The sequence below is a fragment of the Desmodus rotundus genome, chromosome 10 (genome assembly GCF_022682495.2).
Source record: "Desmodus rotundus isolate HL8 chromosome 10, HLdesRot8A.1, whole genome shotgun sequence".
In the NCBI taxonomy this organism is placed as follows: Eukaryota; Metazoa; Chordata; class Mammalia; order Chiroptera; family Phyllostomidae; genus Desmodus; species Desmodus rotundus.
In genome coordinates this window covers 104,780,144-104,804,840 of record NC_071396.1, presented here as the reverse complement: position 1 = coordinate 104,804,840, position 24,697 = coordinate 104,780,144, and the positions used below count along the sequence as shown (strand labels likewise).

Genomic DNA, 24,697 nt, shown 5'->3' with positions numbered 1-24,697 from the left:
AGGGGATGAACATGTTTTAAAATTGTGGTTTGGGTCGCACAACTCTTTGAAGGTAGAAAAAAATGGAGTGTACACTTCCATCGTCTCAGAAAGTTCTGTAGGGCAGCTGTGATTTAGAAGGTTGCATTTCCAACTTTAATAGCCTTGCTGATTTTTCAAAGGTGCCCTAGGGAGCTGACCTCCTTCTTCAGTCTTTAGAATTGAAATCCTGTTGACGTCACACAAACCATCTCTCTATCTGGTCTTGTCAGAGGTTGAACCTGTTTTAACATTGTCAACACCAGATATGTTTATTGATGAGAGAGAGAGAGATGTGAGAGAGAAACATCCATTGGTTGGTTGCCTCCTGAGTGTGCCCCTCCCAGGGATCAAACCCACAACCTACATATGTGCCCTGACAGGGAATCGAACCCACAACCTTTCAGTGTATGAACAACGTTCCAACCAACTGAGCCACCCAGCCAGGGCAAGCTTCATTTTTATAAGTGGTGGATTTTGCCACATTTTTGCCAATTTTACATTTTATGCATCATAGTTCCTTTTCTCAGTCATAGCGATGAATGAAAAATTGTCAGAGTTTGGAGAAGAATGCAGGGAAACTAGGGAGAACCATGAGGGAGAGGTGCTAGCTGGAGGCGTGGGTGCTGATGGGCTGACTCCTGCAGACGGGCAGTCAGGTAGACTTGGGGACGAGTTGGGTCATCATTGATGGTTCCATCCATGACCCAGAGATGGTGGCAGCCAGGGTTACAAGCAGCCACGATATGCCAGCGTTGACTTGATACACACCAATCACTACAACCCACATAACAGATTTCAACGCCTTCGTGGCTTGATGTTCAAATAAACTGGTAGCTGATGAAGCCATGCCCGTGTGAGGTCTCTGTCTAGAGGGGAAAATCCGTGGTCCTCACAGAAGGTGCTCACAGTGAGGCCTTTTTTCCCCCGTGTCTGCCTGTGCCAGAGGATCCCTAGTAAGGGCCCTGACTACAGAAGTTGCCTTCCCCAGGTGATCTTCGGGGGAGGGGGCAAACCCTCCTCTCCGAAGACACAACTTTGGACTATTCAATTGGTTCCTTTGTGAAATGCGTTTTGGTTAGTGAACTAGAGGCATTGTTCCTGCCCAGACAACTCCTGCAGGGGCCCCATGGAGGCTATTTCTGGGCCTTTTTCCCCTTGAAGATGGAACTCTGAACATTTTGCTCAGACACCTAGAACTTCCTCAAAGACGACAGCTGGATATTTCTGGTGTGGGGCTGACAGGACAGCACGTGCTTGCCGGGCTTAACGGAGTTATTCCCCATCATCTCACGCAGGAAGGAGCCAGTGTGCTTTACGGATTTAAATTAACAGTCAGAAATAGGACCAGGGTGGCAATGAGGAGATCTGGGCAGAGGCAACGGTGGAGCCCGCCAATCACAGCTGAGCAAATGCACTGAGAGGGTAGGACCGTCAATTATGAAATAACCTTCCAACTGCCATTTTTGGAATTTCATACTTTCCAGCATTCCAAAAGGGAAGGCAGACGGCTCTCACCGTCAGGTGTGTTCCCTGTGTATTGAGAGGCCAAAGTCAGGGCAAAAAGGCGTATGTGCCGGATGCAGGCGCGAGAGGCAAGCAGGTGTACAGGCCCCCCTCTGCCATGAAGGCAAACTCTGGGCCAGAGTTTCCTCGTGCTAATCCCTGGAACATGTAAACATATGACCTCACACAAAGGACCCTGCAGTTGTGATTAAGTTAAGGGTCTAAAGTGGGGAGAGCATCCTGGACTACCCAGGTGGGCTCAGTGTGACCACAAGGTCCTCAGAAGTAAAAGAGGGAAGCAGGACAGTCAGAGAAGGAGATGTGGCAGCAGAAGCAGAGGGGGACAAAGAGGTGGCTGGCTTTGGCAGTGACAGAGAGCTGAGAGCCAGGGAACCTGGCGGCATCTGGAGACTGAGAAAGGCACAGACATCCTCCCGGAGCCTCCGGAGGAGCTGCGCGGATGCCTTGATTCTAGCCCAGGGGGACTGGTTTCCGGTCTCTCCCCTCCTGAACTGTAAAAGAACCCACTTGTTCTGTAAGAGGCCAAGTTTGTGCTCATTTGTTACATCAGCAATGGGAAGTGATACACTTGCCTTTACCACGTGACTGCCTGAAGTTTTTATGAGAAAGTAGAGAATATTTTTCATACCCCTTAGAAATATAAAATGTCACTCTGGGAAGACAAAACAAAGCCTGATTCACCTAAAAGATATAGGATGTAAATTTCTCCCAGCTGAGGGGAATGCTTACCTGTGAATGTCCTCTGTTTGCAGCCTGGGAGTATGAAGGGAGAGCTCTGTCCCGTCCAGGCACCGGCCAAAGCAGCACCCCATGTGCACGGAATGGACCTCACCCCTCCTTTCACCGATTGTGTCAGGCTTGAGCAATTAGTAAAATCAGTTGGCAGTAATTACATCACTTATCTACCCATCTCCTCTAACATGGTGTAAACACTTAGGCAGACTGAGTATATTGTCAATAATCAAGTACTTACATAACATCTGCTATGAGACAAAAATCACCTGAATTAAGAATTGCCAAGGTAAGCTACTTCCATGCCTGAGACTTCTGGAACTCTCAAGGCCCATCAGGGCAGTGGTTTAGTTGGGAGAGAGGGCTGTCATGGTTACTGACAAACCTTTGGAGTAGAGCTGAGTTCACATTTGCTTGGGGTACATCCAGGATCAGTGAGGGTCAGGACGGAACAACCGGGAAGGTCATTCAGGAGAGGGGACTGTTTGTTCCTGGGCTGGCTTCTTGGTTCTTCCGAGCAGGACAGTCCCCTATAGGAAGACAAGGCCTTAAAATAAAATGCCATTTATAGGGACCAGGGGTTAGGACTTCAGCATATTGGGGTGGGGTGGGGTGGGGGCACAATTCAACCCACAACACCTGCCATAGGCCACACAGAGGAAGGGAGTGCTTGAGTGAGAGACATAGAGCCCCAGCTAAGGTTTGGTCCTGAAGTCCTTGAAATCCTGGGGGAGAAATGACCCCCTCAAATTCCAAAGCTTCAGCAGTTCTCTGCTGTGCTGGCTTCCGGCTAGAGCACAGGTGGCAAACACAAGGCCCACCGGCCGAATCCGGCCCTCCACCCTGTTTTATCTGGCCAGCACCTTGTTTCTACCCAGCAGTGGCACTGAGCTCTCGCTTAACTGTTAAGGAGTAGTTACATTTCTACAGTCCTAAGATTACATTCTGCCCTTTGAAGGCAACCGGGAGGCCGATGTGGGCCCCGGTGAGAATGAGTTTGACACCCCTGGGCTAGAAGCTAAACAGCCCCACTGGGAGCAGGCGCTTCTTTTGCTTTGGAGAAATACACTGATTGTCCTCATGTTTATGGAAAGTAAAGCAAATACCCTGTTCCGAAATAAGGTGGCTCAAGGTAAAGGCGCTTCTCTACTAACACGAAATTCTGTCTTTACTAATCCGCAGCGTTTCTGGGGGAAGCCGCTGGGCCTGGATTCTGGGTAGGACCAAAATGGTTTCAAGTGCATTCCTTTGCTTGGGTGGGGATGGGAGAAGTGGGTGGGGGTTGGGAGTTACAGGTGGTACCATCTGGATCCAGGCTGAAGTTGGAGGGGAAGGCACCCCGAAGCTGGAGCTGCCTGTATGGACTTGCCATCGATGGTCGTGAACATTCTCAGCAATTCTGCAAGCTGGTTGACAAACACAGCCATCATTAAAAATTCAGTTATGCAGACTTACAATTAAATACATTATATTAAACACAAAGTTAATAAATACTAGAGCTCATCACTTCATAATTATATCGCCACTTTATTATCTACACCCTTGAAGCCTGTGTGTCGGTGGGTGGGAATTTTGTAGAGGGCGCTCCTGTGCCTCTGTGCGCAACTCCCATTGAATGACACTGCGGCTGGCAGGCTGAAGTCAGCCACGGTGGGGGCATTCACACATGGAAGTGCCAACATGCAGAATTGGCTCCCGCCAGCAAGTTGCGAGACATCTGCCAGCACACCCCTGACGGGGCAGGGAGAGGACACTGTCTCTTCTGTCCCGAAAGAGGGAAATTGAGCAGCAGGCTAGTGCCTATGTGTGGCCAAGTCAGTACGGAAGAGCCTGGTAGTCTGGGCAGGCAGGTGACGAACTGGCAAGAGGGGACGTGTAGATGGAGCACAGTCCAGCCCAGGGAGCCAGCTCCTCAAAGAACTTATAGACCCTGTAAGCTCAGGGCTAGCAACTGAGTACCGTTGTTTCAACTCCATTCTGGGGCCCCCCAAATAAAGACGAATATGTAAACAGGGATGGGAGGGTTCTAGAAAGAGTCTCAGAAGGGAACCTGAGCAAGGACTGGCTTTCCAGCCATTCCACAGGCAGGGGCTCCAAATCATGTCTTCAGAGAGATGGACCACGTCTTTGTTCCAGAAAGTCAACGGCGGTCTTTCCGGGGCTTCCCCCAGACCTTCGGTGACCTAACATGCCGTCTGTAGGATTTCCCAAAGTCGCCCGTCCACAGAGCAGCACAGGGGCGAGGGCTCCGCAAAAACAGGCTTTGGAAAGTTCGAAACTAGACACGTGGGCCTCGTGGGCATCCACCTGGCTGGCCTGGCATTTTCCAGCCCCGCTCACAGTCCAGGGATCCTGAAAGGAAATGCCTGTGGTTTTCCCACATGCATTGGACTCACACGTGGAACTTTCCCTGGAGCCCTTCCTCCTCACTGCACCACCCCAAAATACTCAACGAGGAGAGATCCTTTCGCAATGATCTAATGAGGAAGAACAACAGGCACGATACTGTCACTTCCATCGTGTGGCCAGGAAGCATTCGTGAGGGCCTGCGCTGCTAGGTTTAGCAAATAAAAATATAGGGCGTCCAGTTAAATTTGCACGGCAGAAAAACAAGGAATGCTTTTTAGTATCTGCGTGTCCCATGCAGCATGTGGGGCGTACAAATACTACAAATGCACTTGTGGTTTTCAGGTCAGCGTCAGGACCTCACCGACCATCAGCCCAAACACCTCCAGGGACTCTTCTAGAAGCCATTCTAGTGAAACTGAACAGTACCCCCGTCCACCTGGAAATGTGGACATTCAACGATTCTTGCAGGGACCGTGCGCTCGAATCTCCCAGGCGCCTCTGTGTTCTATTCGTGAAGGGCTGGGTTTACAAATAATGTTCCCTTGGCGGGAAGACGGGCCGGGGAGGGAGGGAGAGCTCTGCCCAGGTGTCTCTCGTCAGCATCTTGCCCTGTCACCCTGGGGCTCACACATGCGCACTTTATTCTCCATTTCCCAGGGTCGTGAGGAAGACCTACCGATTCCATCCTCCAAAGGCAGTGACTCCTTCAAGCTGTATTTGTCTTAATACTGGTTCATACATTTATTTTGATGACAGAATTCTCTATTTATGTTCCATTTGGACTAATGCTTATCAGTTTAGATTAGTTTGTAGCAGGCCTAGATTGTCAGGGGAGAAAAACCAGTTCCCTTCACTGGTAGCAGCAAAGGGAATCAGAGGCAAATTGGAGCAACTCAGTATTCTAAACTGGTTGTGCATAATTCTGGAAGTAGATAATCTGTGTATCTACAGATGGCTAACTTAAAAAAAATTGCCATTTCCTGCAAGAGAAATGAGAACGGTCCAAGGTTGCCATTGTTCTAATTACAGTTTCGGTTTTCCCCAGAATGCAGGAATCTTCACATTCTTTTCAGAACAGCAAGAATGAAGCTGCAAGCTCCCTTTTAGAGAAAATATAACCTCATTTCAATGTTTAAAAATACCCCCTGAGCATAGGACCAGTTGCTATCTTACTTACAGCTCTGGTTCCAAGGATGTGGGTTATAAAAGTTTTAATTAAATAATAAGAAAGCAAAAGCCATAATTTAAGAGTGCCATTACCCAGAAGAATACTTTATCTCATTAGTAACCTCTCTGGATAGATGGAAAGCTTATGGAAGCCTTGCTTTTAGAAAACAAAACAAACTGCGCACAACCTGAGCAGCTATTTTCGAGTGGCTTTAGAGTCACATTGTGGACAACACCAACGGCTGGCGAGGGGGGGCAGTTGGTTCTCTCACACACTGCCCACGCCATCCAGCAGAAAGCCATGTCCGCCCAAAAACCTGTATGAGAAGGTTTATAGTGGTTCTGCTTATAATCACTTTGCAGCTTCCCAAACCGGAAATATCCCAAAGGCTGTTCACCTGCTGAAAAACCAACTACAGTACATCCAGGCAAAAGACCGCTACGCAGCAATATAAAGGAACAGACGCCGATTCACCCAACAACAGGCATTTTGCTAAGTTGAAAGAGGCCAGGCCTGCAAGGCCGCACACCAGGGGAGCCCCTGGACTGGGGAAGAGGCAAAGCTGGAGGGATGGGGATCGGGGTCAGCGGTCGCCGGAGGCTGGGGCTGAGGGGAGGAGATGGACTGGGAAGGAATGGGAGGAAACTACGGCACAGATGGGAACGGTCTAGGTCCTGATTGTTGTGGTGGTGACCTGACTCCGTGCGTGAGAATTCACAGGACTGTGGGCCGAGGAAAGGTGCCCGTGAACGATACTGACTCGGGGAGACTGATTTAAAAACCCATCATTTCGTGACTCCCTTAACTATCATGCTGACGCTGAGTGCGCTGTCACAAACACTGCTGGTGCAAACAAGTGCAGGGAAGGTGAGCTGGTTCTTTGTCTTTCGCACAACTAGCCTGGAGGCTGTGTTTTAGGTGCCCTTCTGTCTGGGCAAGAGACAGAGTCACTCAGTTGACAGGGCCTGTGACCAAGTGGAGGGGCTTGAAGAACAGTGGCCACCATCATCCCTCCTGGAAAATGTCCTCCATCCCATGTCCGCTATTCATCGCCCCTGCCATCCAGGAATGCCCCGACATGACACGTCCAGAAACTGCTGGGTTTGTGTCTGGCTGCTTGACTTTAAAGAGCTCTCAACCATGTCACGACGGCTGCTTCGTTATTTATAAAGAGCCCTATAATGAATATAAAGTCACTGACACGGGTCCTGAGGCATATAGCCAGCAGGCTACAATACTGGACAAACGCCCGTCAGCTCCCCCGCAGGGGGTTGCTCCTCCTTCCGCCATTGCACGTGAACCTACACTTGCCCCAGGTGCTGCACAGGGTAACCAGAATCATCTTATTCACAGAACAGAAGCTCTTTGGGGGCATAGGGCCAACAGACTGTATGCGTAGGACAGAAAGTGTCTAATGCCAAGTTTTGGAGTTCACTATTGAATTTGGGACACTAAGTCTGACTATAATAAAAAAGGCTTAGAGTAATTTTAAAAACATTCCCATCATTGACTTCCTCCACCCACATCAGTTCAACTCTAGTTCAACATTATGTTGCTAGAGCTGAAAACAGAAGAAAAGAGGAGGAAGCAAGTGTCTACATGTGACCGGCTATCCACTAAGTCATTGCATGGGCAGGACTGCAAACTTTGGAGCTCAGGTGCAAACTCCACACACTGGCTTTGTTCACTAATCTCTCTGCCCCTATTTCCTCTTCTGTAAAGATAACAATAGCCACCTGGTGGATTTGCTGTGATGATTACATGAGATAACATATATGTAAATCCCTTTGCAGGCGGCTTCAACAAAGGGTAGCTGCTTGCCTTCCTGGTAACTAGCTAATGGGAAGTGAGGCTCTTTCTTTAGCTGGAGTAAAACTCCCATTCTTGGCTTCTTCCTGTGACAGAATTGTCACTGATGGCTATGATTGCTCCTTCCCTGCAGGCAGCCACAATGGATTTATTTACAACAGGAATTGAAGGTCAAGGGCAGAGGCTGCTGGCCTTGTGAGAGACCCAAGCTCAGTGACAAATGACAGCTCAGCATCAGGCCGGGTCCTGGTCAGAGCTCAGGGCCCCCGGCTCTGCCATCACAGCTCACCCCAGTTCTGACATTTGGACTCTTGCAAGGCCCAAGATTCGTTTCTTTTTATCCTCAGGAACTATTTCCCCCCAGATTTATTGAAATATAATTGACATATTCTGTAAGTTTAGGGTGCATGGCATGATGAGTTGCTACACACAATGTATTATGAAATTATTACCACAATCAGGTTAGTTAATACCTGCATTACATGACATGATTACTTGTGTGTGTGTGGTGAGAACATTTAACTTACAAGTGTTCCATATGGAGTTGGGGACTGTAGACACCATACCGTGCTTTCGGTCTCCAGAACGTATTCCTCTCGTAAGGAGGAGTGTGCCCCCTGTGACCAGCATCTCCCAGCCCCCCACCCCAGCCCTGGCAACCACCAACCTACTGTTTCTATGAGTTTGGCTTTTTTAGATTCTACACGTACGTGAGACCGTACGGTATTTGTCATTCTCTGTCTGACTCCACCCCAGTAGGTTTCTGTTCATCACTTCAGACAGCGCCCTCAAGGGCCATCCGTGTTTTGCAAATGGCAGGGTTTCCTTTTTCTTATGGCTAAATGCTATGTCGTCAGAAATTACTGCACTATTTCTCCTGCACCTCTGAACCACAGCCGGAGTTCTGCTTCATAAAAATTGTATTTTAAACAGGAAGGAAGGCACACAAAGAATGCTTATTTAAATAGTCTACTCCCCACCCCCCCTCTAACTTTTTTTGAAGCAGAACCTTACGTTGTGGCTGCTTCTTATCATGGCTTCCAACTAGAAAAAATGTATCTTTTCTTGAGTCATGACCAAAACAGCCTAAACTGGGAGAGAAAAAATGTCCTCTGCTAATGTCATCCTCACTGTGTTTGCACTTGTTGGCAGGCCCCAGCAGTCTGGGGCCACCCGTGGACACATTCCTGCCCACGGGCCCGGCTGTCCCGCATGGCCTTGTTTTACATTAGTGGTCACACTTGGTCAGTGATGGGACTGACCCACGCAACCTATGAACAGTCTGTTACTGTTATATAGCTCCTGAACTTGATTTTTAAAGAATGAAAATTTATATCTCAATTTGTCAGTAATGGTAGTAAATACTTACAGAATGCTCTAGAAGCTTTAAACATGTATTTTCCCATGGCTTCTTTATCATTGAAAGACTTTAAAAACCTATACATTTTCATATCCAGAATATATAAAGAACTTTCAAAGTGCAATTAAGAAAATAAACCACCAATTAAAAAATGGGCAAGATTTGAACACCCAGTTCACCAAATAAGAGATACGCATGGCCAAATAAGCATATAAAATGTTGCTCAGTCATGCGCTGCATATCAAAATGAGGTACTATTGATCTGTTAGAATGGCTAAAACTAAACAATTGACAATACCAAAAGCTAGCAAGGATATTGAATGACTAGAGTTCTTATTTGTTGCTGATGGGAATGCAAAATGGTACAGTCAGTTTGCAAAACAATTTTGTAGTTTCTCTTAGAGTTACGTATTTACCATGTGTCCCCACAATCTCGCTCTTAGGAGAAATTAAAACACACATCCACACAAGTTTTTAGAGCTGCTTTATTTGTAATTACCCAAGCTGGAAAGCATCCAAATGTTGGTGGGTCGATGAACATGCTCATGATGGAATACTATGCAGCAACAAAAAGGAGCTAACTCCTGATTTCCCAACAACTTTCATAGGTCTCCGGGGCATTATGCTGAAGTAGCTAAACTCAAATGGCTACGAACTGAGTGATTCCATTCATATGACATTTTGAAAATGGCAAAACTATAATGAGGATGGAGAATAGACAGCTGTTGCCAGTGGCTGGGCAGAGCGGGAAGGGGACTGACTAGAAAACAAAACAGGAAGTTTGGGGTGCTGGAAATGGTCTGATCTTGGTGGTGGTGGTGGTCACACAACAACAATGTGTCTTTGTTAAAACTGATGGTAAAACTGTATACCCCAAAAGGGTAACTCTTACTAGATATAAATCATAAACTTAATAAACCTGATGAAAGGAATTCTGTGTATTTTTCCATTGATATACTATTTAGAAAAAGCTCTTTTAAGAGCCGTAATTATGTGTTTTCCTTTCATTGTTACTGTGCCATTGAAATAAAAGGGCCATAAATAAATAAAAGGGCCATTTTTGGGTAAGATGTTTTACTGTCTCCGCCTAAATTAAGGCAGCATGAGAGTTCATCATAAGAATGTGGTTTTCCTCATGACTTTCCCGGCCACGTAGCCTTGTTTCCGGGGCTATGTCTGTCTGTGAGAAATCAAGAGCCTGGGGCACAGTGAAGGGGCTCCTTCACTGGGCTCCAGGTCCCACTCAAAAGGGCTTGGGCCACTAATGCCACTTTTTCTAAGCTGGTGACCAATATATTATCCTTCCCAAACTGAGAGAGACATCAAGGATGATGTGGGAGTGTCGGTCCAGGGTTTTCTGCATCTGTGGCCGCTGGCACCTGTGGGCCTGGATTCAGGGACACCACCTGACATGCCTGTGCCTACTGCTGCCCCCCACCCCAGAGCCCAGTTGCAGGTGCCCACCTCTTTTTGGCGAGGCTCTAGTAGTTGCAAGGTAGTCTTTCAAAGCACAGCCTTGGAGGGTCAGGAATTCCACAGCTAAAGACTGCCTTGGAAGCAGTCTTGTCTGGTGCCCCGGAGCAGAGCAACGCCCACGGTCGTTCTCAGTTCTCCGGGACATCCCTAGCCCACCAAGGACTCTCAGCTATCTTTGTCTCCTTTCTCAGGGACGCTCAGGTCCAGGCATCAAAAGCATAATCAATAAAAACAACGACTCACCAATCAAATGTTAGGGCTTTGAGTGCTTTGTCCCCACTCCAGCAGGGGTTTGTGCAACTCGTTCCCACAGCTCTGCAGAGCGGACGGCCACGGGAGACAGGTGCCGTTAGAGATACTGTAAACGTCCGCCTCTTCCACCAAAGACAGCGCCCTTGCCCAAGCTCACCCTTTTGCCCAGCACCTAACCATATGGAGTTTGTTTGTGAATCAGCATGAACGGTAAAACGACATCCTTCATTTATGTAACAGGTTCCTCTACCCAAAGTATCTCATCAGTCTCCTCAATTTTACAAGTACAGTCGCTTTTCAGTGATTGCCAGGGGAACGCTGCAGGGCAGCAGAGCCAGTTCCCAACCATGTGTACTTGACTTTGGAAGGAATTGCAATGCTTGGACATGAACGTGGTGCCTCTTGGTTGTCGGAATCCACCGTGCTCTGTGTCGTCAGGGGAGGGAGCACTTAGTAGAGGCCCCTCTGCTGCTCCGGTGCACACCTGTCCCCTGCGCCATCTTCTTCTAAACAATGCGCCTGTGCTAGACAGGTGGCGAGAAGGGCCCCACTCTTCCCCTCCTGTATCCACCCCTCTCCCAACGTCACTGTGCAACTTTTCCCATCCAGCGGTGGGGCTCTGGCCCTGACCAGTGTGGCTCAGTGGGCTGGGAGTCTTCCCACAAAGCGCAAGGTCATCATGTCGATTCCTGGTTGGGGCAGATGCCTAGGTTGTGGGTTCAGTCCTCAGTCGGAGGGTGTGCAAGAGGCAGCTAGTCGATGTTTTTCTCTTACATCGATGTTTCTCTGCCTCTCTTCCTCCCTCACTTCCCCTCTCTCTAAAGAGGTGGGGCTCTGTTTCCCCACCCCTTGCATCTGGGCTGCCCTTGGGTCTTACTTTGCCCCAGAGAATGTGGCAGAGGGAGGATGTGCCAATTTGAGCCTAGGCCTCAAAACCCTAGCATGTTTTGCTTGCTGTCTTGGAACCCTGCCACCACGATCTGTACAAGCCCAGGCTGGTCTGCTGGGAGGATGAGGGTCCGAGGAGAGGACTCAGTCCAGCCCAGCCAACCCCCAGCCTGCAGTCTACCCAGGGCAGCAAGCCCACTGGGCTGAACCAGGCCCGAGAAACCAACCAAGCCAAGCCAATCCAGACTTGTGAAGTAAATAAACAGCATCATTTTAAACCACTATGTTTTGGGTGCTTTATTCCACAGCAAGAGCCCTCTCTCCCCCACTGTGTAAGAAGGACACAAACTACTCTTTGCACTTAACAGTGGAAAGAAAAACTGACATTTCCTTCCTCTGGTGGTCAAGATAAACTTGGGTGGGAACGTCTGGACTCCCTTTCCCTTTCAACTATGTTTTAAATTTTTTTTCTTATGAGATCAACAGCAGATACGTCATCAACGCAAGCAAGTCATGTTCCGTCCCAACTCTGGTTCCCAGGGCTCCACCAATGAGACATGATACAACCGACACTTGATACCACAGCACACCACAGAGATGAGGCACGAGACAGGTCGCTGTTTTACAAAGGGCCCTATTGAAGCAAACCATGAAACACAGTCTTTTACAGTCAAATACACCTTTAATAGCTTCTTGATCACATTCCCCCAAACAAGCTTTCATTATTGTCTTCATTTCATTGTCTCCATTGGCCATATGCATCTCTATCGCACACACCCCCAGACCTGCAATTGCTATACGTGTCCTGGCATTAATTGTCTTTGGGTCAGTATAGAAAGAGCAGGGTCAGTGTGGGGAAGAATACAACTACTACCTTTTTCTGGTAGTAGATTATTTGTTGGGCACCCTCTTCGTAGGGAGCTCATCCTTTAGTTATCTCTGGGTAGGGATCATCAAAATGACCATTAGTGCCTTTTCGTAGGAAGGAAAATGAAAGCACGGAAACAAAGTCAAATCAATGAGACGGTGACAGTCCCAGCAGAAACTCAGGTTTTTAGCTCGGCATTCTACTGCGTGAACTCTACTCTGCATATGTCCCACCTCAAAAGGTATGATGGCTTCTTCATTTTTATAACATTTATTGGAATAAATGTTAACTAAAAGGGCAGAGCAGACATAAATTCTCACCAACTGATCACCCTGGCAATGCTATTATTTCCGGCAATTTTTTTATGCCAGCTAAGGACCCCCATAAATTATAAAGCCACCCTTTGCATCTCCGTTAAAACACCACGACTGACCGCTACTATTGCAGCACGTCCAAGAGAACCGCAACCAGTCAGGAGAAACCAGGGATCAGTGGCCACTCCCTTCAGCTGGGCATTTGTGGCCATCAGAGGGGGGTCAGTAACCACCCTCAGCACCCTTCAATCCTGCCAGGCCCGCAAAATTAATTTTAGGAATTTTAACTTTTCTCTAATATTTGAGGAGAACAAATGCTCACCGACCACAACAGATGGAACGGCCCAGGTAACTCCTTCCAGTCGGCTCCGTCTGTGTGTTCCCTCACAAGAAGCCCGGCACTGAGCGAAAAGCACTCGTGTGATACATTTTCTTCAATTCACCGCAGGAGGATTTGGTTTTTAATTTAAATGCATTGGAAGATAGCGGACTGTTTTCTGCTTCTACGAGGCTAAATTACAGGTGCATGATTATTTAGGAGGAAAACAGGGCCTACGGCCTAAACACATTTAGGCCACTTTTATGCAGAGAAAGAAAAGGCTTATTAATGTTTCAACTTTGTTCTTTCTTTCTTGAACTTCCCTGGCTCCTTCTTTTCACTCGGTGTGCTGGCTACCCCCGAGCCCTGTTCATTTCCCACAGCTTTGCCCCAGAGACATCAGGAATAAGAACGCCACATGGCAGCCACCCGCGGTTTTAGCGATTTCTTTACAGAAGTACCCAACTGCTTCTGCTGGAGGGATAACTCAATTCACCCCAGGGTGACCACTGGGGGCCAGTGCAGGGGAGGAGGACCGAGGCTGCCACTTCGTTCTGCCTAATGACCGACTAAAACGTAAAAACGTTCAGAGGGAGAAACGGGGTTTCCTCTTTCCTTCTTTTAGAAAAGTGGGAACACAGAAGTGTTTTCAAACACTGACAGTCTCTCCACTTGTCCCCTGAGCCTCCCTGCAGGCTTCACATTGCTAGCCTTTTCCCCTGAAGTGCGTACAGACCAACCCGCACCCCCAGCCATTACCTAAACACAGGCACCTGCTCCGAGAACGGGAGCAACAGATGATATGTAAATGCCATTACCCTTGGGAGAATTCAAGGAAAACCCATAAACAGTAAAAAAGTGTGAGTGTGTGTGTGTGTGTGTGTGTGGAGAGGGGGTGTCAGGGAAAATGTTAGGAGAGAAAGTGAAATGCACACCCAGGAGGGAAAGAACACGACCCCAGAGAGAACAGCACCGCGGTACAACCACATGTGGGGAAGAGAGGAGCCACGGGTGAGCCGGTAGTGGGAGGGGGGAGGGAGGGAGGAAACCCGCACAACGGGGTAAAAAGTGGAGCAACCAAATGGAGCAGCGTGTACCTGAGTCACTAGTTGATGTGTGACTGGATGTCAGTGAGTGGTGCCGACACAATGATGTTTTTAAAAGCCCCCGATTCTACAGAGCAGGGTGGGGGAGAGTGTCAGGCGTCAGAGGCGGATGCACCGAATGGAGCAGCGTGGCGGCGCCGATCCGGCCGTTCCAGGCGCCGGTGCTCGCGGCCCATGTGGCCTCCCGCCAGGTGGGTAGTGGCCCCCGGTGTGGAACGTGGGCTGATGGCATCCTGGGTGGCATCCTGGATCGGAGGGCCGCCGAGAGCCACGGCGGGTCCGGGCTCAGCGCGGCACCGCGGGCGCACGGGCTTCCGCCTCACCCTGCTCCTGCACCGGCCTCGAGGCCTTGTCTGGCTCGGGTGCGTCGCAGCTGTCAGGGAAGCGGGGCCCGAGCCCCGCGAAGGAGTCACAGCAGGGTGGGCTCTCCTCCTGCACGGGGTGGCCCACCGGCTCCCCCGCACCGCCACCCGGCCCTGCGGGGCCCTCCTGGGAGTTCTGACTGACGTAGACCACGATGATGTCGCCCTTGAAGTTCATCACCTGCCCGCTGGAAATAAACGTGGAGTTACTGTTTCCAGTCACATTCCCTAGGGGGAGAGGAAGAGAGAACACGCAGAAGGTGAGTCATCCACTCCTGGGGAGAACGGGGTCTTGTGAGAGGGAAGTTTCCCAGGGACTCAAGGGGAGATGGCGGCCCCTCTTCCTCCACCAGTGTCCTAAATGAGTCGGGCACACCCAGGGGCTCTTCCCTCCCAGGCTCAGCCAGGGAAGAAGGGTGGGAGAGAGAAGACGAGAACAAGAGAGGGGAGACGGGAGAAGAGAGACCAGCCAGGCGATGGGCCCTGCTCAGATTTTGTCATTCACCACATGGGGCTCTGGGAGCGCCCTGGACTGTAGAGTCACAGAGAAGATTCTCTCCGCGTGCGCCCACGTGTGACCCGTGGGCAGGACAGCCAATGGCCCAGCTGTGGTCCTGTGTATCAGGAAGGGGACTGAAGGCTGGAAGGAAGGCTGTGGCCTATCAGGACCCTGCAGCCCACCTCGGCCCAGCCTCCTCTCAGACCGATGTCACATCTATGGCCTCTGTCACCCTGGGTGCCTCTATGCCTCCCACCTTCCCAGGAGGTCCCTAAAAGCTCAGCCCTCCGGGGGGGACACCTGGGCTCAGTGTTTAGCAAAGGTTAACCAATTTCCTTCCTTAACAGTGTTTTTTTAACTCCTGGAAAGAGAGAGAGGAGGGAGTGGGGGGGGTGGGCAGGGATTCAGAAGACTAAAGTGGAAAAAAAAAATCAATCCTATAAATCACTCTTTCCTTCTGAACCCTGAGGAATGTTCTGTCCCTAGGGGTTGCTATGATCACTTCTTCGTGGGTGACTGGACTTAGCCCGTATTTAATTAGTTGGAAAACAAATAGGAAGTTCGACAAATGCTAGGAAACCTGCTTACCTCTAATTATTCTCCTATTTTATAGACTGATGCTGGAGAACTGTCCCAGGTGAAAACGGAAAATAAAGGCCACAAACCAAGCAGATGCAGAAGCGCCCCCTGACACTCAGCGTCACAAACAGAACCTTTGTCTAGTTGGGGGGACGGGCATCACAGTGGCTCCTGGCCATGCACGTCCTCAGCTTTTCTGCTCTGTTGTGACAAAGCTTAATCATGATGTACACAAATAAAACTGTTTCGGCCACCACTCTGCACGAAGAGCTCCTCTCCAGATTTGGAAGACGTGTTTTGGATGGTCTAAAATACCAATGGCATTCAGAACAGAACATTGTGGAGAAGCTGGGACTGAGGCAGAGTGGCCCAGGAAAACGCAGGGATTTCAAAGGTGGGCAACAAACTGAAAGTCACAGGGAAGATGTGTGACTCACGCTATTTCTTCCTGAGGCAGTTGTATGGGGTATATTCCAAGATGGGTAGTGGGGGGATTTATTTGCCTAATAACCTCCCAAGCCACATGAGGGAGGCCAGCTAGTATTTCCATTCACCAACTAGCCAGATGGACCCACGTTCTCCATTCCCTCTACAACAGACCGACCGGGCTCATAACATATGGTGAACTCTAAGCTGGGGTCTGCTCTCCAGCATGTCTATGCCTTTCCGCTCCCACCAGTTACCACGTTAGTTCTCAGTCTGTTTTCACCAGTGAACTCATGAAGAAAGCTAGTGAAAAGAGTACATCCACAAGCTGCTGCTCTGGTGTGGCGGTGTGGGCAAGGCAACCGTCGAAAGAAGAAAACACAACAAGAAACATTAAAATTCCAGGAGAACTTTGCACTCCGGTTTGTTTTGCAAACGTCTGTAACTTCTCTTTCCACACTAAAGAAATAGAAACTGGGAGTTACAGAGGCGTGGTTATATAAATAAAGGCTCCAGAAGTTATAATCACCCAATACACATGGCCCTATGATGTACGTTTCAAATGTAAAAAGATGGTTAAGACAGGAACTTGTAAATGACTTTTCCAGTAACTCCGCACTCCTGACCAGGGCTGTGCGGGGGGCTCCTATAGCAGGAGCAGACTGAGTGGGTAACACCGAAGCTCCCCTGGGTCAGGGGTTGCTGGTGAGTTAACAGAAAACGACAAAGTGAGAAACCAAAAGCATGCATTCACCACAGACATTCTAGTCTCATTGAAAACCTACCATGTTATGTAATAAAACCAGTAATTTTCGGTTGCTTAGATGTAAGTATTTCACAGCTTAGTTCCTCTAGCGTTCAATTGTTACGACGTCCTTGACCGCTGGTTCTGTCGTTCTTCACTCCGAGCCGCTGTGCATTTTCTTAATCTCATCTCTTCTTCGTCCTCTTCCTACGGAGCTTTATCTGTTTGTGTCCTGCTGCACGTGAGCTCTCCGGCATTTGTAATTTTACTTTCCCACGGGCCACCATCGTGAACCCACTGTGGCTGACCTTCGTCCTTGTCAGAATCTTCACTGTGTCTGAGCTCAGGTGAAAACCCATGTTTTTACTACCATCATCTTCCATGTTGAGATTCTGTGTTACCTTTCCCACCTTACGTATGTTATGCCATACCACCGCCTCCTGGCAAACGATATCTTTGATATATCCTACAGAATCTAGGCTCTTGTTTTCTCCCCGCCCCGCAAGTGGAACTCAACCCTTTGTCTAAGAGATGTATTTGAACAGCTCAGAGTCCTTGGATTCACAGACTGGATCAAGAATACTATTCTTGGGTGGGGCATAGTGGGGAAAGGATAAAAACAAGCCCTCCCAACTTCTGATGATTGGGATGTAAAGATAATTTACCTAGAAAGCGTATGAGCTTCTCAAATAATCTGATCAAGTCCAAGTCCATTCCATCCATGCTGACTTTTATGAGAGTAGTAAACTGGTACGGACCGGACCTCTTTTAAACGCTCTGATTTGCTAGTGACCGTTAGTGGCAGCAGAGTCACCCTCGTGGGCGAGTGAGCTTTGTAGGCACGTAGGGCCTTGCACTAGAAGGGCCCCATGTGTGCTTTAGTACGCTGCTGCATTCATCTGGAAATTCTTACTAATCCTGCACAAGGGGCCTGCTGTTTTCAGTTTGCACTGCGCTCTGGGAAGTGCGTAGCCTGTCCTGAGTGGTGGGCAGCTCTTAGGAGTATCTCTCTGGGTTCCCCGCACTGATGCTCTAAGTTAGCATCGCTCCTCTTGGAGGTAACATCTTACAATGTGGACACGTTTCAATATTGCGGAAGTGCTTGCCTACCTGATTTTCTCCACTGATAAAGATCTATTCAGTAGAACAGCGAGTTGCAGAGGCTATCCACCTGTGTCCTTAAAACACAGATCCTATGATATGTGTCCCTGATGTTCAAGCCACCTGTCACTTGCTGTAAAACTGTCAACACCAAGTTTCTGATGTAGAACTGAGGCCTGAGGAAAGGTCCCTGACTGTACCGATTACACCTTTGACGCCTTTGCCTACAGTGTCTACTTTTGTTTTCTTTCACGTGGAATGAGAACTAGGCTGTTGCCAAGCAGTGTAAATGCAGGATCCTCCAAGACTTTTATTCCCTCAAATCTTCATTGTCGTCTCCTGCTCCTCAACCTCAGTAGCAAAGATGGTTAGCGACTCCTTTTTGAATTGTCCTGAAGTATTTTAACAGTTTTCACAGAACCAATCTGCATGCCTGCCCACCTCACTTTTTACCAGTGAATGTGACAGGTAAGGTTTTGGGTTACACCAGGTTCAGCTCACACGCTCAGGACTGGGGTTTAGTAAGCATGGCCGCTCACCAGGCGGGAGCAGAAGGGTCTGGGCATTCCTGAGTGACCCCTTAGGTGTGAGTAACCAGGGTGCCTGCTGTGGGCTTTGGTCAGCTTGCTTACAGGGGGCAAGGAGAGTGTGGGTCCCCCCATGGGTTACATGGAGAGACACAGAACACCCGTCATACTAGTAATAACAGTGGCAGAAACACCATCCCAACCCAGAACTCACTGAGTGCCCCCTTCAGGCCGGGCTGGCTGCACTGCACACACCAGCTCCCAGGGACTTCCCTTGTGAGCACTCAGGTTTGCTGCTTCTTCCCCTCTCGTGATGGACATGTTTTTTTTCATGGCTCATCATAATGCAAATTCATGTGCAAGTAACCTAATGACACCAATGTCATCCCAGTGTTTTGGTCTCTGGAGAGCAGAAGGTGCAGACCTGGTGAGCAAAGGGTTGGAGGTTTTGGTGGTTGGCAAAGTACAGGGTGGTGAGGCAGGCGGAGGGGACAGAGGAGGGTGTGGCGGTCCGAAAGCAATTTGGTCTCGTCCCAGGTCGGCCCCCACTGGCCGTGGAATGTGGGACAAACCACCGCCCCACTGTCTAGACCTCTGTCTGCTCCTCTAGGAAATGGGCGTGAATCTTGAAGCACTGCTAGCCTGGCAGGGCACGGGCCCACGAGAAGGAATCTGATAAACGTTAAATGAACAAATAAATGACTGTGTGGACACCTGGAAGGACGGCATGAGGGTCAAACGAGATGATGGATTTTTAAAGTACTTGGGGAACAGCAATGAACTCGTCACAGAGGCAACTATGGCATTACTGCTCCCAGACAGTATTGGTGGCCTTGAACTCCCAAGGAAACGAGGTGTGGGAAACGCACTGAGCCATGATGCTATCTTTCTGTGCCTGTCTCGTCAGGGGCTCTCACCACGTGTTGAAGGTTGAAAGGGCACTTTCCTCTGGAAATCTAACCGACTTTTATTTTCTTTGCAGGAATAATTCATCCTGTCTCTGGTTTGACCACCCATCTATATAATTCTACACCAAAGCCCACGATCTATCTCGTGTCTTGTGCCAATCGGCTGCGAGCTGAACGTAGCACGGGAGTAGGTCAGTTTAGAATGAGTGGTCATATCCGATCCTGTAATAACCCCGTCCTGGGTCGTCCTTGCTTAAAAGACATAATGTCTTAAAATGTGCTGTCCAACTTTCAGAATAGAAAGGTTTTACAGGGTTATGCAAGCTGACCCCAAGGGCAAGGCCTGGGTGGCCCATTAGTCTGTCACCATGCCAGGAAGCTGTGTGACCAGGTAGGCAGGTGGATGCTGCAGGGCCTCAGGTTCGGCATGGTTGCCATGGTTTCTGCAGTAGACACAGGGCCCCAAGGGAGCCCCAGGATGTCCTGCTGTTAGGGGGACTCCTCCCTTGTTGGTAGCTGGTAAGGGGGGATATGAAAGGGACAGATGATGTGGATGAGGCTTATCCAAGATGCCTTACAGAGGCCTGAGGCAGTTAGTCCGTGGGGCCTCTAGGAATACAAGCCAAGCAAGGGCCCCTCCAGTACCCCACCCCGTACTCCCCCTGCAAGGCACTTACTTTAACTTTAGTTCACTTGCCAAAAATGGTAAGGTTGGAGGCCGGTGAAAGAGAGTGCTCTCCTCAGAAAAGCATCCGTGAGAGCAAAACAGTAACTTTCTGAGACAACTGTGGAGGAGAGGGGACTCCGAGGCCAAGGGAGCCGTCACCAACTGTGCAGACCCTGGTGGCCGTTCCCGTGGAAACTTCTGGGCCTGGCCTGGGCACCGCCCCTCACTCAGCACACTGGCCAGCTCTCCCAGGCATGGGGCAGCCCTTACTCTGTGGCACACCCGAGACTCTGCACCGCACAGAGGTCGCACAGCGCCGGGATCTCTGGCGGGGGTTGAAGGGGAGGGGCCCTGGTTTCGGCCCAGGTCAGATAATCAGGATGCTACACTGGTCACAAGGCAACAGAACCGCATGATTTGGGAGCCAGCAGGGCAGGAGGGTATTTGCTCAATTAGAAATTCTGAAGACTTTCGAACATTCAAAACGGGTTCGTTGGCTTAACATGAATATTTAATGTGACTTAACTAGAAGAATTTTCAGGTAACTGGGGACAGTGAAAAACAGCATTAAGTTCCAAGAAACAAGGGCCTAAGAAAGCGGCCCCATATGAGCAGAAGGCATGGCTCCGGCTTCACAGAGGGCCCCAGGGAGCCTCTCCTTCAGGTGGAAAGAAGCAGCTTCATTTTTAAGAACTCAGTCCCCGACAGAAGTTTCATTTCCCAGCCAGGGAATGCACACTCCTCTTCTCCAGAGCTTATCGTGTTGTTTAAAATGCACAGTGTATGAATATTAAATCACAAGAACTAGAGCAAGTAAGACCACCCAACCGTCATTCAGATATTCTCCCAACGAAGAGAACTAAAAATATACACAAATCTGCTCCAACTGCCTGGGCTATGCTGGGAGCTTCCAGCATTTCTTAAAAACTGCTTTTGTACTTAATCCATATGCTTGTCATGTGATTTTCCTTTTGGTGGAAATGTAAGCTCTGTTTTAGGTGTCTGGAAGAAGCGGGGTGTAGGATGATGAGGGAAGAGCAGCAGGATTTAATAGTTGCATTCAGAATCACGCTTAAAAATGACTTACAAAGGCTTATGGCTGACACCCTCCCAAGTTGAGCCCCATTAGAAGAGGGGGAGGCAAGCGGGACTGAATTAAACAAAGCACGCGGTGGATCAAGTTTTCATATATTTTGAAATAGTGCATTGACTTTTAGCCTCAATGAATGCTCAACATCATTACCAAATAGCCAAATTATAAAATATGTTGAATGTATGGAATCAATGAGCCCTTACAATACTTAGCTACAAGTGAAACGCAAGTTAGTGGGCGGCATTCCAACAGGAGAGAGACAAAAAGAGAGGACTGTCTGTCGCTTCGGGGGGAGGGGAACAAGAAGGAAGAAAACTGGGGTAGGAAAATCTTTATCTGCCCTTTGAGGATGGAAATGGATGGTCAAGAGTAGTCACTTCAAGACAGGGAGGGACCCAGGGATGGGAGACTGTGGGCAGGGGACGTGTGGGGGCCAGGCATGTGTCCGCCATCCCCAGTGCCCTTGGCTACCAGGCATCGGCCTTGAACCTGTGCCACTTGGGTCTCTGTGTCCTCTATCCAGGACATGCAGGTCTGCCCAGGAGAGCCAGTGCCAGCCCTTCCATCCCTTACGTGGTCCCATGCTCTCCAGAATGGTCTGGGGAAGTAGGAAGCAGAGAGGGAGTTGGGGAATAAGCAGGGAGCTCTGGTTTTGCTTCTCTAGTTTCTCATGACGGGTTGAATGAATGACTGCACTTAGGAACACTTATTCTCTTAACACATGGTGACCAAGCCACCTTGGGAAAGACGAGAAAGACCAGGAGTGGCGAAGGTCATGGCAATTCCTTTGATTGCTTGTGACTACCGGGAGGTGGGTTGTTGACAGAGGTGCGAGGGTGCCAGGCTTGGGGAGAAAGGCTCCAGGACAAATCATGAAGGGCTGCCCAGGGCAGAAGGGGACAGTGGCCACACAGCAGCATGCCTGCCGTCCCTGGTTTAGGAAGTAACCTTTGAGCTGGGACTTGATGGACAGCAGGAACCACGTGCTCTGGAAAAGGGGGCAATGTGGAGACAGTGGGAGCTGTTCCTGCTGAAAGGGGCTGGCACTGGCCAAGATGTGGGTGGTGGGTGGGTGGGTGGGTGAAGGGGAACAACAGACCAAAGGTTAGAGACAGGCGGGTAGCGGAAGGCTTTGTCTTCTCAAATTATTAATTCTTTTTGTGTTGTTCCTTCCCTGACCTCAATCTCCACTTATTTCCCAAGCTTTTCCAAGTCTCCATGGCTCAGTGGACCCTCCATAAAGACTCAGTAGCAAAGCAAGTACGTAGTTGGTGTTCATTTAGAGTCATTGGAGGGCCCTGTAGTAAACAATTCTCTCCAGCTTAGAAGTGGCTGAACCAACTAAGCGGTTTCAGGAGCCAAAAGCAAGCCACTGGCCAGCACTAGACACATTAAGTTGATTTTTCTTTAACAGGAAATAATTTTCTAGATATAGTGAGAATTATCCAAATTCCAGGTAAAAGGGCTTGTCACCAAGGTAACCATCATCGTGGCAAACAGTTAATAATGTCGCATGTAAATTTAAGACATGGTGATGTAAGACCTAACCCAAAGTATGTTTTCCCCTTCATTGGCCTTTGCTAATAATTCTCACTGGTCTTTAATAAGAGTTATAACAGTGCTAAGATAACCTTGGCATTGGTCCTTATTTTTAAAGGATAGCCTTGTAGAGCTCTTGGAAGAACCGTCATCCTCGAAAGAATGCTGGGTGTGAAGAAGACACTCTTCTCTACCAAGTAACTGACGAGTCATCGTCATTTCTCTAGAAACCGCTTCACTTGGTGGTAAGTTTTTAAAACACCCACACAGAAAAATCCAACACCCATTAAAAAAAGCCACTTCAAGTCCTGAAAGCACAGTGGCTCTCAGAATCAAATAGGATTAGGCCTCCAAACTCATCCTCTTTCACACATTTTATAGAACATAAATTATGACCATGTCAAAAAAAAAGGCAATAATGATGTGCTATTCTGACCAGAACGCAGAAGGCCTGTTCATGTATAGAAGTAATTATGGAGGGAACAGCTTCCCAAATCAAGCTGGCGGCTGCTGCTTCTCGGGCAAAACTGAACTTGGACAGATCCTCCGCAGGCAGAATCTCCACGGACGTTCTGCATGGCTAAGCACCAGACAGGACAGAAAAGGCAACATAAACTTTTTGCAAGTTAACACCACTGAGTTGGTGGCACACGTTTTGTTTCCCTTTGCTCTGTGCCTGGGTGTTTGGAGCTGGAGAATGAAAGACCAGGGAAATCGGACACGGGCACTGGTTTAACTCCTCACATCAAGGGACAGCACAGATCTGGCTTCTGGTTTTGTGACCCCAAGGGGAAAAAAATCTCCTTAAACGTGGCTAACACTGTTCTTCCAGGAACGGCCAGTGATTTTCACACAGTGGCCAACGTCAGCTTCCTGGTGTCACCAGTTGACAAACTGGTCCACCCCTGGCAGCGTTACCGAGACGTGGCCTCTACCACAAGGAGCTGCTGCCTCCCCACGCCCCTCGGCCCCCTAAAACAGTGTTCTGGGTGTCTCTACGGCCGATGGGAAGAAAAGTCAACGCTGGAAGGAAACAGAACAATAGAGCTAAACTTTTACTCATGGAAATCCCTTCAACTCTGTAGAATAACGTTGAGGTGTTCTGAAGGAAAAACACATCAGTTCTTTGAAAAATAGCCCCAGACAGAAATACCTTCTCTGCTGGATCTAAGAATAGCTATTACAGAATTCACACATCTGTGAATTTGTGTAGTTGTAGCAAAACTACAAAGCTTAGGAAACACATTCAAGTACACAGTTCTACCAAATAAGCTGGGAGCCCTCGACAGCGAGAGGCAGATGCCTCTGTGTCCAGGGCAGGGCTCCGCCTCCCAGGGTGATGAAATAATCCACAGACCAGCTGTCAGCACCCCTTGTAGTAAATAAAGGGGCAGGAAAGAAAAAGAAAAACATCCCAGGATAAAACTGGGCCATGGATGAGATTTTTAGGCTGGGGTGGGGGAAGAGTCAGAGAATTCTGGGAAGCCCCTTAAATAGTATATATCCATATATTCGTTTTTCTGGAAAGTGTCTATAGCTTCCAGAAAATTCTCAGGGGTCCCTTAACCCCCCCATGCCACTCCCCGCCCCACACACAGTGACCCAGGGGAAGCCCTCATCACCACCCGCCCAGTGAAAAGACAGAGGGTGGTGTACCCTCCCCACCAAAACTTTTAATATTATAATTGCTGGGCTATTCATGCTCGAAAGGCAGTGCAATGATAAAACTCTACAACAATTTGTAACTGTAACCTTAGTCTCCAGGCACGATAAGTATAAAGTGTATCACACGCAGTGGTTATGGAAGGGCCTGCTCTCGGAAAGCGTTAAAGGGCACCTGACCGCATCGTTGACTTGGTGTAGAACCAGCAAGCCACTCTTGACAAATACTAATGAAAGATTAATGAAACACTTTTGTTTGTTCTCCTGAAATGTGTAAGAGCTTTCCTGGGGGGCAACAGGGGGAATTGAGGCCTAGGTTGCTTTGACAAAAACACACAACTAAAACCCTAGAAATCTGAGGGCATGCGTAAATATCAGCCAGTCCTGAGGTCAATGCTGACTT

The 24,697-nt window shown here is 48.9% G+C and overlaps 1 protein-coding gene across 3 annotated transcripts in view; it reads right to left on the bottom strand.

Moving 5' to 3' along the window:
- Positions 1 to 11,877: 11,877 nt before the first annotated feature.
- TNFRSF11A (TNF receptor superfamily member 11a) overlaps positions 11,878 to 24,697 on the bottom strand; it is a 52,992-nt gene continuing 40,172 nt past the window's right edge. For all 3 annotated transcript variants that reach the window (XM_053913241.1, XM_053913242.1, XM_053913243.1), the window contains one exon: positions 11,878 to 14,776. In XM_053913241.1, coding sequence (XP_053769216.1) covers positions 14,472 to 14,776 — 305 coding nt within the window. In that variant the 3' untranslated portion in view covers positions 11,878 to 14,471. The remainder of the gene's footprint in view (positions 14,777 to 24,697) is intronic.